Raw genomic sequence first — 17171 nt, 5'->3', positions numbered from 1 at the left:
TATTTTAAACTCTTAAAAAAACAAAAATAAAATAAAATGGAGTATTCAATATAGTCATAAATAAATAAATTTTTTCTTCACACATAAATAAAAAAATAAAAATATATGAGTGAATGATTTTATTTTATTTTTATCCTAAAAACACTTAAAAAAAATAACTTATCCAAGTTCATAACTAATTTTAATATTGAAATTATACTGTTATTATTATTATTTTTTATCGAAAACGTTATTTTTTCCTTATTGATATTTGAAAATTAATTGTATTAATTATTTTATCTCATTCAAAATAAATTTGTAAATAAACGACATTAGGTATATATAAATAATAAAAACATTTTCGGGTCATACCCACCTCAAATTCGGGTGTGGCTGTACTGCTATAAACTCCGACTCCGTCCCTCACTTACTATATATACTCTTCCATTCTCTGCAACTTTTTTATTTTTGCAACAAATTTGCAAATGAAACTTCAAATACCAACATCACTGTGAAACCCTCCCTCCAATTTTTCACGCGAATTTAAACGTTAAAAATCATGATTCCTTCTGGCGTTTCCGACGCAAATTCAATATACTCTCCTCTCCATTCCCTCGAGCACCTTCCCTTGTCACAGCGCCGGAAATTGCTGCATTCCCAAACGCTTCAAAACCACACTCGAACATCGCTCGCTTGCGAGCCCTCTCTGCAATTCGACGCCGTTGTAAAAAAGGAGGAAGGGAATTTCGATTCTCTGGTAAATTACTATTCCTATTACTATTATTTTATAAGCTGGCAGTGTTCCTTCCGCTGTTAATATAGTTTCGCTGATGCGAGTGTGAGCAATTCGTTACCTAAGGTCTATTAAATGGCCTACTTTGGTCTAAGAATCGGATATCTGGTGATGTTAGGTTGCCGACCGGAGTTTTGAGTTGTTTTGTTTCTTCAGTCGCAGAAATTTTGTACTGTCTAGAGCTTTTTTGTTTTCTATGTACCGTGCCGAATGATTCAGTGCACTGAGTTCATTATGATTTGGAGTGATTTCTGTTTATCATCTTCGAGTCATGGAAACAAACAAGGGAAGATGCCCTGTTTATATGCTTTACTGGTGGTGCATTGAAAAAAAAGGTAAACCTATGTTTTAGGACCACTAGGATTGACCTGGAGACCGGGGTTTGTAAAAGAGCTAACAGCCATCTACTGTTAATAACCTCTGATACCATAAGAGAGTTAAGAAAAATGAAAATAAACATTCATATTTTTCATCGATGATGATAGCCTATGAGGAGTAAAATTTTGTAACCTGATCGCTGGTAATGATGACTCTACAAGTGTCATCATCCTTAGATAAACTAAATAATACCCTAATTTTCTAAGCCTGTCCAATATAGTCTTTTAATCATTTAGGTTTAGAGTATTTTTGCTACTGCATTCCAGTAAAACCTTGTACTCAAGGTTCTGAGGCAAAACCAAACCACGGAAGGAGATGGGTATGGGAGCACATGATCAATGACAATAATCTAATGGCTGTTGGGGCTTCAGAAAAAAAGGGAAGGGTGGCATCGGGTTCATGCAAATGTGGGAAGCAAACACACTTGATTTGGTGATATTAGGCAAATCATCCAATTATGGTTGAAGCTGCAGGGTGTGTGTGAATTTGTGAGGGTAGCTGAAATGGTATCAGGTTTTATCATAATTATATAATTTAATCACGTGCTGCTGATGACCCCTACAAGTCTCATCATCCTAGCTTATGGAAATTAAAATAAAGTAACACAAAAAGATAAGAAGAAAAATAATTCCTTAATATTTCTGAGCCCATCCAATGTAGTCGTTTGGTTATTTCACTTTCAAGGTAATTTGGTGTCTCCCAAGCCCCCATCCCAGCAATTTGGTTAGTTTGCACTATGTTTTGGATTTTTAATTTTTCTCTTTGCACTGTTTGAGATAGAGTTAATGTTTGTGAATTCGTGTATGTATGTGAGTGTTTTTGGCTAAGTGGCTCATAGGTTTTTTCAGCTGCCATTGCGATAAGCACCCGGGAACCCTCCCTTAAAAGTTAGTTTTTAAGGGAGAGAGAACCAAACACATAATACTCCCCCAAACATACCATACTAAATGTAGGATTTAAACAGTCCTTAATAACCAGGTCTATCATAGGAATACCCTTGAGAGTCGACATCTTGGCAACTCATACTCTATGAAATTTCATTCATTTTTTTTGTTGGATAGACCTTTCCAAGACACTAAAAACTAGTTCTGATACCAATTGATAAACACCAAACACTTAAGGACCCCTCCCTTAAACGCGGCCTAAGGGTAACCACCAAACACTTAAATACATCACAGAACATCCATACTATTTGATTTGGGACTTGGATACCTTATAATATTGTTAAACATCTTGAGAGATTAGACACATTGCATTAGATGTAGTTTGTTTTTTCTCATGTGTCTCACTAGCCTGTTATGAAAAAAAATATGGAGGATGACTCTCTTTCTCTCTAACAATTTTATTCTTTAAACAACAGAATGATATCCTGGCTGCCATAGTGGGGCTCCCTCACAAATTGCCTCTAGCACTTGTCAAAAATCCGCTGTGCCATTCGACCTGGTGGCCATGGGGCTGCTACTTAATGTCAATATATCCTAGTGGATTATTTTTGGTTGCTATATGCCTAGCTATTGTTTTATGACACGGTTCTTTTCAACAAAAATTCTGAATATTTTTAAAATTTTTATAAATGAATTTCCTTTATGCATTTGTTTCTTGATATTTGACCATAAATATAGGAGGGTACTACCACCACTGGTGTCACGTTCATGGAATTTTATACACGTTTAGCATCCTTTAGAAGTCAAAAGTGCTGTAAAAGTATAGTAGAGTATAGTTTTATAATAAACTAAGAGATGAATCACTTGATCATACACTTGTTCTTGTTTATTTTTATAAATTTTACATGAAAGATCTACTTATAATTATAATTAATTGATTTGTTCAATCAAAATTATTTTCTATAAAAAGTTCTGTAGTGGTGACAGCTGTTTAGAAGTGGCAGTTTTGCGTCATTTGCATTGGTTGCAAGTGGTAGGACTCAATTGTGATTATGCCCTGATTTGCTACAGGTAACGTGTCCCATGTTTGAAATTGAGCACAGCAGAGTAGAGAAAACCAGTGCTAATGTTTCCATTTTAGCTCGATGTTCGACACTTTCTGCCTTTGGTGGTTGTGCCACTATAAAGGCTGAAGACTATCAAACTCCTTCGAGTTCTGTTGACAAGGGTCGAGAAGCATCTATTCAATTAGATTCTCCTACCCCAAAGGTGAAAAAGGAGATTCCTGAAGGCATTGTTGATGATCCAGACCGTATTGTATTGAAAGAGCGACTAAGGATGCTGCTAGCTGGGTACTTTATGTTACTTTTTAATATTTTCTCTTTGGTTGGGCTATTAAATATACATTTTGTCTCATTGCCTTCTTTAACTTTGTTTTTGAACCTGCTAAAACAACAATGAAGAAGCAAACTATTAGATTATTAATGAAAATAAGGCAGCAAATGGACCTTTTGATATCTTATGAAATTTACATAGTATTATTAATTAATTGAGTAGTTTGGACGAGTATTGAAGTCTTGATATTCTAGGAGATCCTTCTATTTTTTATTTTTTGCTCAGAACAAATTGTAATTAATTTTTGATGTACATGGTCCTAACTATGCTGAGTATGGTTCACTCAAGCAAATTCATAAGAATTCTCAAAGTCCTTTCAATCTCTTCAAGTTGTTATCAAAGCCATTTTACTTATTTTGAGTGTATAGGTTTCAGCTCTTTGAGCCAACAAAATCCTAGAAATCCTTTGACAATAATTCTAGAATAGGCCCATCAACAAATGGTCTCATCAAACTACTCTTTGTGGAAGTACTACTTGTAATTCCATAGCTCATCTCTCTCATTCTATGTTGTTTGGATCTTGGATTTTGTATTCTGGTGCTTTCATTTGCATTATTGGTAATTCTTCTCTCTTCTTAATTTTGTCATCCACCAAATCTCCTCCTTTCTTCACCCTTCTTTCTATTAGTACATTCGTATTTTATGTAGTGACAATGCAAATGATTGTTTTTTATCCTGTTCATTCCTTTCAGGTTTTTGCATGGTATGATTCGTCAATTTAATTGTCCTCATTCCCCACAAGTTATTGTAGATAGAAAACGTTATGACCTGCCTCAAAATTTGATTGAATAGATTCAAAGTTCTTGAGGAGATCATGGGCATAAAAACCACAAAAATGATCAAGCTTTTGCAACATCTTTTTCATGGTCATCATTGATCAACGTAAACTTGAGCTAATCAATAGATTTTGCCTTGATTAGAAAGGAGACATACCATGATCTAGTGTAGCCAATCTTTGAACGATTCATATAGCTGTTCTATATCACTTCTGATTTGTCATAGATATACCAAGCTTTATATTCCAAAAGTCATAGCAAGTCTTATATAAATTGAAGTGCACCATTAACTTAAGGTCAATGGATTTCCATAATAAATTAAGGAGTTAATAGTCTTCCTGTTTCCATTCTTCCTTCTTACTAGTGGTGGTATGTCCACCTTTTTAGTGAGATGCTCAGAGAGAGGTCTTGATGGAGAAATCAGACCTCAATAGTGTGGTTTAAATAATTTCCATTCAAGCTTTTGGTGGTGGTGGGTATGACCCTGAAAAAGTGAAGGCTAAGAATCAATTCATTCTAACTTTTACAATCAGCCTTAAAATCCAAACAGACAAGAACACAGCAACAGAAATCCTACAAAAGAACCAAACAGTAACAGACTACCAGTACTCTAAAAGTGAGTTAGTGCAAGAAATACAAAATCAAATTGAGAAAATCTGGTCATACAAAGGTGGAAGTGGTTCAGAAGACTTTTGAGACCATGATAGTAGCACTACCAGTGGCAAAGAGTGAGTTGACCGTGAAGGCAGCTTGTGAATTACAAATGCCTGATGGCAACGGAAGAAAATCCAACAATTGCAAGCACATTAATGGGATGTTGGTTGGTGGTGACATCCTTCTAAACAGACCCAACAACCAAAGTCGTCAAAGATTGTGTACAAGACAGATAAGCCTTAACAGTGGCTAAGCCTAACCAGTAAGGATATCAAACTTGTGCTGGGCAGGATTAGGACATGAGAGCTTTGATGCTAACTTGAGATTGAAACTGTTGAATACTAAATATTATTGACTGATTTGCAAAACTAGTATTTTGTATGTAGATGTATCTCTAAAAATATAAAGACTAATCTGCAACAAGCACTAGTCCCTATAATTATGTTGGTCTAGCTTGCTGGAAAGGACTTGAATTACTTGTAACCAGATGGCACCTATTGTCTTTTCAGAAAAAAAAATGAAAAAAGGGGCTTAAAATGTGTTTATGCAAATTAGGTTTTGCTCTTTTGACCTGGTATGTTTTTTTGTTTTGTTTTTTGGCATGTATGTTTGAAAAGTTCAATAGCACAACCCCTCTCCTTTCAGTTTTTTCCATTTTGATTTCAGTTGCTTTTAACAAATAATTTTTTTGGTTTGTGTTAGGATACACAGAGAGGAGTTAGTTAGAATTAGAATAGTCATGAGTTAGTTACTTGATTTGCTAGTTAGATATAAATAAGAAAGAAGGAGAGGGGGAGCGGGAGTGTGTAATTTTTTTGTAGATTGAGCTTTAGTTCTTTGTGAAGGGGAAGCCCTTGAAGGAGAGAGTGCTCTCCTATTTCTTGTTTTTTTTTTAATTCTATTCAATAAAAACCTTTCTTTTCTTCTCTTTATAATTCTTGGTTCATAACAAATTGGTCTGACCTGTCGGATAAAAAAAACAGAAAGGGAGGAAGAAAGGATGGAACAGAGGACGGCTACATTGGAGAAGTTGACCAGCGAACAAGGAAGGTGGATTGCGGAAATGAGAGCAGACATTACTGGGTTGAAGGAAATCATGCTGGACCTGAAAGAAATAAAAGAAATGTTGCGGGACATCAAGAAAGGGGGCAAGATGTCAGAGGGAGGAGAGAAATCTGTTAGAGCGGACATAACCTTCTTGAAGGAAAGCCTACTGGACTTGAAAGAAATTAAAGAATTGCTGCGAAACAAAAAGAAGAGTGATGTCGGAGGGAGGAGAGAAATCTGTTAATGATGAAGAGAAGAAGACCCGAGATGTGGAAGAAGGTTCAGCAATGAAGAACCACACGAAAAAACCAAAAATGAAGTGAGATTTCCAAGAGAAACAGAAATGACGAGGGTAGAAGGGGATGCATCAATAAAGAGAATGAACACTATGTACTATAATGATTTTTTTCTTGATGGCCCAATTATAGAGCTAACGAGTAAGAAAGTTCGATTTACTTAATATGTATAAGAAATCATTGTTGGATCCAGATTTGATAATGAAGGTGGCTAGAATATCAATGACATCAAAATCTTGGAATTTCAACTTGCTCAGTGCAAAGACTTTTATACAAAAACCCCTCTCATTCCCACCACCACCTAAGCCTCCAGACATGAATTTGCATGCAGTAGCCAATGGGTTCCCTCCCTATGATAGACAATATCACAATACTTTCAGGAAGTGTAGATAAAGATCATGGTGTTGAAGATGAGCCACAAAATCAAGGTTCCATTGTTCCAACCTTGAGGACAAGGTTGTTTTTTGGAAGAGTGTATTGTTAGGATACACAAAGAGGAGGAGTTAGTTAGAATTAGAATAGTCATGAGTTAGTTACTTGATTTGCTAGTTAGATATAAATAAGAAAGAAGGAGAGGGGAGGGGGAGTGTGTAATTTCTTTTGTAGATTGAGCTTTAGCTCTTTGTGAAGGAGAAGCCCTTGAAGGAGAGAGTGCTCTCCTATTTCTTGTTTTTTTCATTCTATTCAATAAAAACCTTTCTTTTCTTCTCTTTATAATTCTTGGATCCTAACTGTTTGATCCAAACATTTTATGACCAAAGAACCAATCTTATTGCAATTGAAGTATGAAATGTCATATTTTTCCATTGTGAAGAGCCAAAGTGAAAACCTTTTGTTCGAAGGAACCTAGATAGAGTTTGTTTCTTTAAACATGGTTCAAATAATATATCTTTTTATTTCAGGAAGCTTCCAGGATTGTCAAATACAACTTTAGAGGTAATTTAATATTCTTTTTATTTACTTCAATCACATATTTAGTTGAAAGACTAGAAGAGTTAATCATAACTCACTTTTGGTTCTGTTAGCTTCTTCCCCCTTTTAGTAGACTAATATATTTATTGAAATATAGCTAGCTCATCACTCCTTTTTGGTGATTTAGCTTCAACTCTTGATAACTATAAGTAAATTGTTATGTCGTAGTGTATACATCAATTGCTTGGATGTTAATAAGGATTACAATGCCTTTGAACTTTGAGAAATAAAACTTTTCTATACCTTTTTGTCCTTGATTTTTCACAATGCATATCTTTTCTTTCTTTTTTCTGGCTTTGAAAAATGAATTCTTGGTATAAAAATAATATTTTCATTTCAGGAACAATTATCCACATTAACAATATTTGAATAATGGTTGCTACTTGTTAGAATAAGTTATCTTAAATAAAATTTATTGAAAAGTTGTTATGTGCTTTATGCTGTACCTAGTTCCTAAATATGTCTTTTCTTATCCTCTTCTCATCCCTCTCATACATTGTATTTGATACTTAAGATCTTAAGAGAGGGAAATTCACTCTCTCAAATTCATTCTTTATTCTTTTGTATTTTTCTCAAGATGGTATTAGAGCGGGTTGGTCCCGCTTTGCCTATCCATATCCGACAAAGAAATTGCCATCCGGTCACCGTCCGTAGCCTTCTGTTGCCAGAGTTTTGTCTTCTGATGCTTGGTAATATCTCTTTGTTCTCTTCTCTCAACTTTTCTAAAACACCTTATTTCATAACCCTAGCCAACAAATCTAAAGTAGCTTCCTAAAGAATTGGTCGAGTTTCCCTTTCTTCTTTTTTAAACTTCAAATTTGTTCTTTTTTGTTTCTGCTTGTACCTTCAGTCTCATTTTTTAAGTTAATTAACTAAATCACTGATTCTGGAGGCTTGTACTACCTTGGTACTAGCTCATGTATATCTTGTGTTGCTTTCTCCTCTCCTAAATTGCTATATGAACGCTTTGGTCATCCTCATTTGTCAAAATTAAAGATGGTTCTTGAACTTAATAGTTTCCAAACTTTGGAAAATGAATCATGTCATTTAGGAAAATTGTTAGGTCTTCTTTTCCTTGACATTTTGAATCTAGATGTAAATCTGCTTTTCTATTATCCATTCTGACATTTGGGGGCCAAACCGTGTGTCATCTTTTGGTTTTGGATATTTTGTTACTTTTATTGCTATACTTGGATTTGTGTAATGAAAAGTTGTTACAAACTTTTGTCTATTTTTATGTCTTTCCTTAATGAAATTAGAAATCAATTTGGAAAAGTAATCAAAATATTACGAAGCAATAATGCCAAAGAATATTTTTCCTCTGATTTATTTAAACTCTTAAGCTCACACGACATTTTGCAACACCTCAACAAAATGGTAGAGTAGAAAAGAAAAATAAACATTTGGTTGAAACTACTCGTACCTTATTAGTTGGTACAAATATGCCTATTCATTACTGGGGTGATGCTAGCAAAAATATATGTTTTCTCTGTCTCCTTCATTTGACAATAAGGTTCCCTATTCTATTCTATTTCCATAGGAACTTCTCTTTCATATTTTTCACGTGTTTCTGGCTGTGTATGTTTTCTCCATGATGTCTCCAAGTTTAGATAAATTCTCAGCTAGAGCCATCAAATGTCTCTTTTTGGGCTATTCTTGACCTCAAAAAGATATCGATGTTACTCTTCTAAAACCAAGAAGTACTATATGCCTGCCATTGCCAATATCATTTTTTTTGAACCAACTCCCTTCCCTAAGTTGTCTTAAATAAAATTTATTGAAAAAATGCTGTATGCTTTGTGCTGCACCTAGTTCCCTAGATATGACTTTTCCTATTCCCCTTTTTCCCTCTCACACATTGTATCTGATGATATCTCCAAAGTTATTATAAATATGAGATCTTAAGAGAGGGAAATTCACTCTCTCAAATTCATTCTTTATTCTTTTGTATCTTTCTCAAGTCTATTAATTAATGAGGAGTCACTTTTCGAGCATCTGCACAATTTATTACTCACTAACCAGCACTTTAATTCAATTGTACTTTAGGAAAAATGAACTGCTACTTTGTGATACAAACGATTAGGGTGGATATTGAAGAAATTCCACTTTTTATTTGTTAAAATTACAGTTAGTTTGGGGAGTATGCCTGGAATCTTAAGATCAAATAGTTCAAATCACAATTTTGGTACTGACAACATTCATTAGCAATGATGACTTTTTCCTTTTGTTTGTATTAGTTTCTAACTAGTCTGTGATTTACAAACACTAGAGATGTTAAATATTATTATGTATTGCGTTCATATCATATACTCATTTTCTTTTCAAATTTAAATTGGCATGCCTACACTTTCCTTTCCATGTTACCACCAATTGGATGTTGTTTAAGTGCTTTGTTCAAATACACTTAGAATAGTCTCATGTTGACTTCTGAGAAGTGAATTCAATCTATTTTATCTTGGATCTCTTTCTTAAAATTGCAACTTATTTATGTTACAGTGTAGTAATAGAGGCTTGTTGGAAACCATCATAGAACAGACTGTTAAAAACGGAAATGAAGAGATTAATTCTGCCAATGGGAAAGCAGCAGTGGTTAGAGACCAGTGTAACGACATCCTAGATGGAAGTAATATTTCGCTGCCATTTGGAGCCACATGTATACCATCTTTATTAACTGATAATGCCTCATCTAAATCAAAAGGATCAGTAATTTCAGCTGGCCTTCAAGAAGATGGGCCTATATTAAAATCCAGAGGAATAGTCAAGCAATTTGATGCACATGTGGAACATAATATCATAAACAATGATGGCCCATTTAGTTCAACCTCTCCAACCTTCGTCAAAGTTAAGGATGAACCTTGGGATTGCAGTGAAAACCTCAATGTTAACAAGGATAATTTGGGTAGGATTTCTATCGAACTCCCAAATGTAAAACAGGAAAGGGAAGTCCATAATGAATATCATGAAGATCAAGTGGACCATATGAAGTTAACAGATCGACTTAATTTTCTCAAGTATGGAACAGATTCTAGTTTAAATATTTCTACAAGCTACTCATATTTGAAGAAAAGTGGGCCTTTTTCCTCTTTATCGAGCCCTACTTTTTCAAAATCCACCGAACCTTCAAGCATCAAGTGTAGGCGCAAAAGAAAAAAAACGGCCACGTACTGTCTAATTCTTGCATTAAATTGTCCTCTATAAAAATTATGCCAACTTTACTTCCACAACCATATTGTATATTATAATAATTGTTCCAACTGTTATTTTTTTTTGGCAGTGATTCAGTTCAAGAAGCACTTGAGGAGGATGTTCCTGGACTCCTGCAGGTGCTATATTTAGTTTGTGTACAGTCACTGAAACTGTAATTTATATCAATCTTCTTGAAAATGTCATTTGGCAGGTATTGCTTGACAAAGGTGTGTTAGTTGATGAAATTAAGCTTTATGGAGAGGAAGAAAATGATGAAGCTCTGGATGAATCATTTGGTGAAGATAGCTTTTCAGAACTTGAGGCTGTGATGGCCAAGGTGAAGAACATGCTATAATTATATTGTCTTCCTTAATGGTTTGCCTTTAATTTCATTTCAGGGCCAAACTAACTCAAGTTATCAGTAAGTTATAATGTTTAATTGTTTTCCTTTTCATTTCGTTTCATAATTATCGATAAATAGATGTTTTTGTCATACATGGACATGGATGGCATGTGCATAATACAATTTATTAAATTGAAAAAAAAACTAATGTTGAGTCAAAAGAGAGAATCAATGTTTTAAAAGGAAGCACAAATGGTTGTATCTATAATAAATGGTTCAAATATCTAATTATGGTGATACTCCCTTCTGTAATGGAATAAAAGCTGAAGAAATAGAAATAAGAAAAATTGTAAAACTTCTGTTAGGAATATTTGAAAAAGCCTTACATGGACATGGTTCTCAAAATCACAAGTCAACTTGTAATTTCGTACAAGTTTACATTCCCACACCCCAAACTTAACTTGCTCATAGAATTGTTTCTGAGTAGGGGTTGCTCAAACTTGTGTAAAATCGGGAGTTTAGGGTTGATTCATCGAGTTTGGTTGGACATTAGAAAAAAGCCAAAAATGACACTGGATATGTTTATTTTTGGGTCGTGATTTATGCTGAACATACCTAGGGCACAATTTTGTGGTTATCTGATTCTCTCTCGTGAGCTTCTGTCCGTTTTGGGTGTTGACTTCCAGCTTCAGTTGTGTTCTCCTGTTGCACGAACAGATTTTTGTTGTTTTTTTTCTCAGCTGTTTTAGGTCTTGCATTCTCTTGTTCTCTGTATTGGCATGGACAGCTTGAGACCTTCTACTCCTCTTCTGCATTTTCTTGTTTGTTTCATAGATTGGGGCGGTGCTGCTAGCTTTTTCTTTTCCAAATGCGTAGATTTTATGATGATTTATGATAAGATCTTCTGTTGAAATGTGTTTGACAGGATATAAGGATTAAATGAGATCAGATTTGGCTAATACTAATTCCAAAAACTATTTGTTTATAGAAAATGGATAAAGCTGAATCCTCAGTATTTATAATATTACACTCAGTATTTATAATATTTATAATATTTCCTAATTTACTGGGAGACAGGTTTTCTCTCAACGGCACACTTTTTTAAAATTCCCTATTACACGCGCCTCAAAGGCTTCAAGAGCAACTTATTGCCTAGCTTGTTTATTCTCACTTGTGGAGCAGGTAACTAGTTTCTTACAAGCTTACAGTGTGCAATATTGGTTTTATGCCGATTAATTCTTAGTTTATGTATGTAATGTTTATTTTTTCTGCTACAGACACGATATTTAAAATTTCGAAAGTGGCCAGTTGAATGGGGTTGGTGCCGAGACTTACAATCTTTTATTTTTGTTTTTGAGAGACATAACAGGTGTTTGATTTTCATTAAAGTTCATTTTTTGGTTCTTTTCTTTTATTCTCATTACATTCCGTGAAGTTGGAGTTGAATTTCATTGCAGGATAGTGCTGGAGCGCCCTGAATATGGTTATGCAACATACTTCTTTGAGCTGGTAGAATCCTTACCAGTCCAATGGCAGGTCAAGCGGTTGGTGATTGCCATGAAATTGACTACCTGTAGCAGAATTTCTATTATTGAGAATAAAGAATTGGTGGTAGTGACTTCATGCATATTTTAAACACTGTTGGATGAATTACTTGATGGATTTAGGATCTGTTTGCACGAGTTTTTTTCATAAGCTATTAAGAGAGAAAAAATGAAATTAATTCCTCCATAAACTAAAATTAGTTTATGTGCACAAGTTGAAAATAAATTTAGAGAAATTATGAGAACTTTTAAAAATTAGCTTATACGGAAGTTAAGGAAGCTATAATTTCAAATTTTTTCTTAGAATAAGCTTATGGAAAATCTTATCCAAACAGACCTTTTGTGTTTTGCTACCCATATATAAAAGTTCCCTGTTAAGCTTGTACTCGTAAGATTTATCAGTAATCCCTAATTACGATATTTTTTTTTTTTGCATCTCTTCGTTAGCTGGAAGCATGCTTTGATTTTGTTTTTCGTTATATTTGGTGGTTGGCTTTAAAGTTGATGTAGATCAAAGTGATAGAAAATATAGTGTTGATTGTGGAAGAGAAGCTATTAATCACTATTTTGTTTTTGTATAATATCTGTATCATGAAAGAAATTTGTCAGCCAACCTATCATTCCATAAAAAGTTCTTAAAGCAAAGCATGTATGATTAATAACCACCTATTATCTGATTGTATACTATCTTTTTCTGTCAATTTTTCACTTTTTCCCTTTTATGTGAATTCTTAGAATCGAGGCAATAAGTTGCTCTTATAACTGCTATCTGTCCCACACCAAGCTGAAATTTGCTGTACTCAATTCATTGTCTTTGGCACAGGTTGGAGAAGATTTGAGTGAAGGTGAAGCCAAGGTACTAATGGAATTTGGTTGGACGCCAAGAACTGGCCTGGGAACTATGCTTAACTACTGTGACAGAGTTGTGCATGACAGGAAAAATGAGGACTTAACTTCAGAATGGCGATCTAAAATAGGGAAGTTACTGGCGGATGGTTACAATGGCGGAACCATAGTGAAGCCTGATGTCCCAATAAAAGATTCTCAAAGCCCTCTCATTGACACAAGCTGCAGCAGTCCCATGTCTGATTAGAGGTTAGCTTGTGCAGGAAAGTGTTTCCATATGTATGTATTATACCTTGTATATGTTTATTCATAACCGGTCTTTAAGATGGAGTAAAATATTTTTTTTACACTAGCAAGTGTTGTGTACACTGAATGGGTATTTTTATTTATATGTGAAGTATGAAAATATTAATAATGATTGAGAAAAATATCAGTTTAATCGATTGAAAGTTATTTTAATGACGATGAAATTTTAAAATTTAGTTATTCGATATAACATTGTTTTATTAGGAACGTACATATACTTTATTATGTACAATTTTAATTGAATAAATTTTGAACATTGATTGAACTAATAGTATTGAAAGTGTTTGATAATATACAATTTGTTATTGAAAGGGTAATTACAAAGTAAATTTACTTTATATATATATAAACAATTTGTCCTTAAAAGATGCATTTTAAGATTGCACGTTACTAAGGAGTTTATCTCCACTAGCATTTTTATTACACTAAAATATGCATAATTTCATTATTTTTATTAATAACTAATTAAAAATAAAAACATTATAATTTAAAAAGTATATAAATATATTTTGTAAACATAGTATTAAAAATGTTATTTTTCAAAAGAGGATAAATGAAAGTTACTTAATTTTTTTATTTTATTAAATAAATAAATAAATTATTTTTATTTATTAAAGGGTAAAATTGTCCAATTAAATTGTTTTTAAAAGAGAATAAAAAATTTATTCAATTGTCAAAGTCGAGCAGAGTCATTCTTGACCAAATTCGAGCTTAGTTGGTCTAGGCAAAAGTCAAGTAGAGTCGACCCAGGTCAAAGTCGAGCCGAGTAAACCTTGGTCCAAGTTGAGTTGAGTGGGCCTGATCCCAAGTTGAGTCGACACCCATACAAGGTTGAGTTGACATTGGGTCCATGTCATTCCAAGTCGATTCGACCCATTTCGAGTCGAGTTGGTTCGAGTCCATGTCGAGCTAAGTATGTTTGGATCCAAGTTGAGTCGCAACTGGGTCTAGGTCATGTCGAGTCGGCTCGAGCCCATGTCAGGCCGAGTGGGTCCAACCCCATGTCGAACCAGGCCCAAGTAGAGCCGATTCAGTATAGGCCTACGTCGAGTTCAGTTAATCTGGATCCATGTTGAGTCGAGTTGGCTTGGACCCATATTGAGTCGAGTCGACTCGAACCCATGTCGAGTTGAGCCTTACTGGTACTAGGTCAAGTCTAGTCTGCATGAGTCCAAGTCGACATGAATCGGTCTGGGTCCAGGTTGACCAAATTTGGTCTGAGTCCAAGTCTAGCTTATTCGGTTTGGATCTAGGTCTAGTTGAGTAAGCTCGGATATAGATCTAGTCGTGTCAGTCTAGGTACAGGTTGAGTTGGCTTAGACTCAGGTCATTTTTCCAAATGAGTTTTTTTTTTAAAAAAATCAGTTTCATTTTAAAGGGCATGGTAAGTGATGCCTACAGTCTCCATGCTTGTTTTTTTTATATGCAGCACTAATTATAAATTTGCAGTTACTAGAAAAATAGATTGTTTTAAATTTTGATAAAATTATCAACATTTTAACGCTCTTGTTATATGTTTTGAGTAAAAAAATGTTTTGAACATACAAAACGAAATGTGTATTTTGAAATACATTTTAAAGAATATTTTTGTCATTTCAACCCCTCATGGGTGTAGGATTAAAACATAGGGGTGGAGAATGTATCAATCCAAAGCCCAAAATTGATTTACTATCTGCGGCCCCCAAAATTACTATTTTAAACCCCGAAAATTAAAACAATTACTTTCTCTAATGACATAATCTAAAGTAACCTACATATATGTTTTAGTACTTTTTAGTGATAAAGTATAAAATGAATTAATTATAAACTTTGAATAACTTCACATGTTATTAGATAAATATAAGTAGTTACAAAAATTTATGACGATACTTTTTAAACTATGGTGGGTTTGGTATAAGAGTTACTTTTTAACTAAACTACTTTTCAAGGAATAAAGTTTTTAGAAATCCAAATTTAAAGAAATTTTATAAACTATTATTCATATTATAAACTTTCTTAAAAGTAAAATAGTTGTAGTGAACTGTCATGAGATAAATTAATAAATTTACAGTGCAATATTAAAAATAGTTATTCCCAGTTACAAGATGTCTACTTTTAAATTTAATTAAAATACACTAATAATATAATAATAAATGTCATATATATGGTTACATCATTAATTTCTGTGAAAATTATTAATTTTTTTTAATCAGTTAACATTTCGAATTTTTATATTAAAATATACCAAAATTATTAATTTTTCCATTTTAGTTTTTAAGTATGTTATATTTGGATGGAAGAAAAAGAAAGAGGTGGAAAGAAAACATAAATAAAGAACTATTTTAATTTTCTTTGATTGGAAATAAAGTGAACAAAAAATATTTTTAAAATATAAATTATTTATTGTTCAACTTTTTCTTCTATTTTTCTAGTTCAAATCAGCCATAGGTTATGAGCCAAAATTCAAAAAAGAAAAGGACCCCACTTCATCTTAGGAACAAGAATGAACAAAGAAACCGAAAAGTTTGTACCATTTTGGTTAGAGTTTTTTAATCATTATTATTGATCCACTTTAGTAGGTACTTTTTCACTGGTTCATTAAGCTATTGAAAACATGATTTTTTTAAAGGGAAATCCACCTAAATTTTAGATCATTTACTCATTTTTATTGTTTATGATAAATTTGTAAATTATTTTTATGCTTTTTAGTTTTTTTAATACATAATACTTTTTAGTTTACATAATCATATCTAATGATGATTATAATGTATGATTATTGTAATGTGGACCATCGGTGCTTCCTGAAAAACACTTTACATATTTCTTAAAAAGACACATTAGGAGGAAAAAAAATCATTACCTTCTAAAATAATAATTGTTTTCAAAAAGAGAATGTGTATTTTATTATATTGATCACTATGTTGTAAATATCAAACCATTTTATTTTTTATCCTTTTAAATATTTTTATCTTTTAAAAGAACGAAAATAATTAAAATAAAATAATTTGTTAACATATTTTTTTTTCTATTTTAAGTTATTAAAGTTTGTTTGACCAAACTTTTTTCAACTAAGTTTTAATATTTTTCTTATATATACACTATTTTATTTTCTAATACATAAGTAAATAAATAAAAAATTTCTATTGTGATTACTATTAAAGTACTGACAAAAAATATTTATTTTTATTAATGATAATATTTTAAAAACTTAAAAGGAAATTATCAGTTTATAATATATGAATTAAACTCATTTTTAGTTATTCTTAGTTTTATGTTATTCGTAATTTTATATAAATATACTTTTTCAAGTTAATTATTGACTTGTAAAGATATAGTTCTTTGTGTGAAATTTTGAAATTAAATAATAATAATAATAATATTAAAAAAGATAATCAAATATATATTTTTAAAAACATTTAAAATTATATTACATTAATATTATTATAAACCAACTAAAAATTACATAATTATATTGGTTCAAATTTTACAAATTGACCAATTGAGATAAAAAAACTGATTGTACAAAGATATTTAAATGACATCATAAAAAAAATAGTATAAATAGTTTCTTATCAATCAAAATTTCATATCTCTTTACAATATAAAAAAAAAGGTTTGAAACATACTTTTTTTTTATAAATATATATTTTATATTTAATTAAATTTTGTGAAAAATCACACAAATTTATGAATTTCACGTCTTATAAATTTCACTCGTAATTTTGTCATTTATATAAATTCTAACTAATAATAAAGATATATTAAAAAAATCTTACTAACCCGGTTTCTAGAA

General features: G+C 32.4%; 1 protein-coding gene across 5 annotated transcripts; it reads left to right on the top strand.

The window, feature by feature from the left end:
• The first annotated feature begins 408 nt into the window (after positions 1–408).
• On the top strand, positions 409–13552 carry LOC137827300 (uncharacterized). 5 transcript variants are annotated; one of them, XM_068633589.1, is made up of 10 exons: positions 409–736; positions 3106–3386; positions 7105–7138; positions 9671–10335; positions 10449–10497; positions 10572–10697; positions 11781–11885; positions 11981–12072; positions 12161–12314; positions 13071–13552. In XM_068633589.1, exons 1-10 carry the CDS (start codon positions 539–541, stop codon positions 13338–13340), a joined length of 1974 nt encoding a protein of 657 aa, XP_068489690.1. In that variant the 5' UTR covers positions 409–538; the 3' UTR covers positions 13341–13552. The 5 variants fall into 5 exon arrangements, 4 of the variants coding, with proteins under 4 accessions (XP_068489690.1, XP_068489692.1, XP_068489691.1 ...); XM_068633591.1 differs by having other exon boundaries at positions 438–736; positions 2511–3386; XR_011083704.1 differs by having other exon boundaries at positions 440–736; positions 11981–12020.
• The last annotated feature ends 3619 nt before the right edge of the window (positions 13553–17171 follow it).

The sequence above is a fragment of the Phaseolus vulgaris genome, chromosome 8 (assembly GCF_000499845.2).
Source record: "Phaseolus vulgaris cultivar G19833 chromosome 8, P. vulgaris v2.0, whole genome shotgun sequence".
In the NCBI taxonomy this organism is placed as follows: domain Eukaryota; kingdom Viridiplantae; phylum Streptophyta; class Magnoliopsida; order Fabales; family Fabaceae; genus Phaseolus; species Phaseolus vulgaris.
Note: the sequence above shows the minus strand (reverse complement) of the source record. Positions and strands in the feature narration are given on the sequence as shown.

What these genes read in the sequence shown, in the direction of transcription:
- LOC137827300 (XM_068633589.1), top strand. Translation starts at nt 539, where the DNA reads ATGATTCCTTCTGGCGTTTCCGACGCAAATTCAATATACTCTCCTCTC. An exon ending in CTAAGGATGCTGCTAGCTGG is followed by an intron (nt 3,387 to 7,104) that starts GTACTTTATGTT and finishes TTTTTATTTCAG; the next exon opens with GAAGCTTCCAGGATTGTCAA. An exon ending in TATTCTCACTTGTGGAGCAG is followed by an intron (nt 11,886 to 11,980) that starts GTAACTAGTTTC and finishes TTTCTGCTACAG; the next exon opens with ACACGATATTTAAAATTTCG.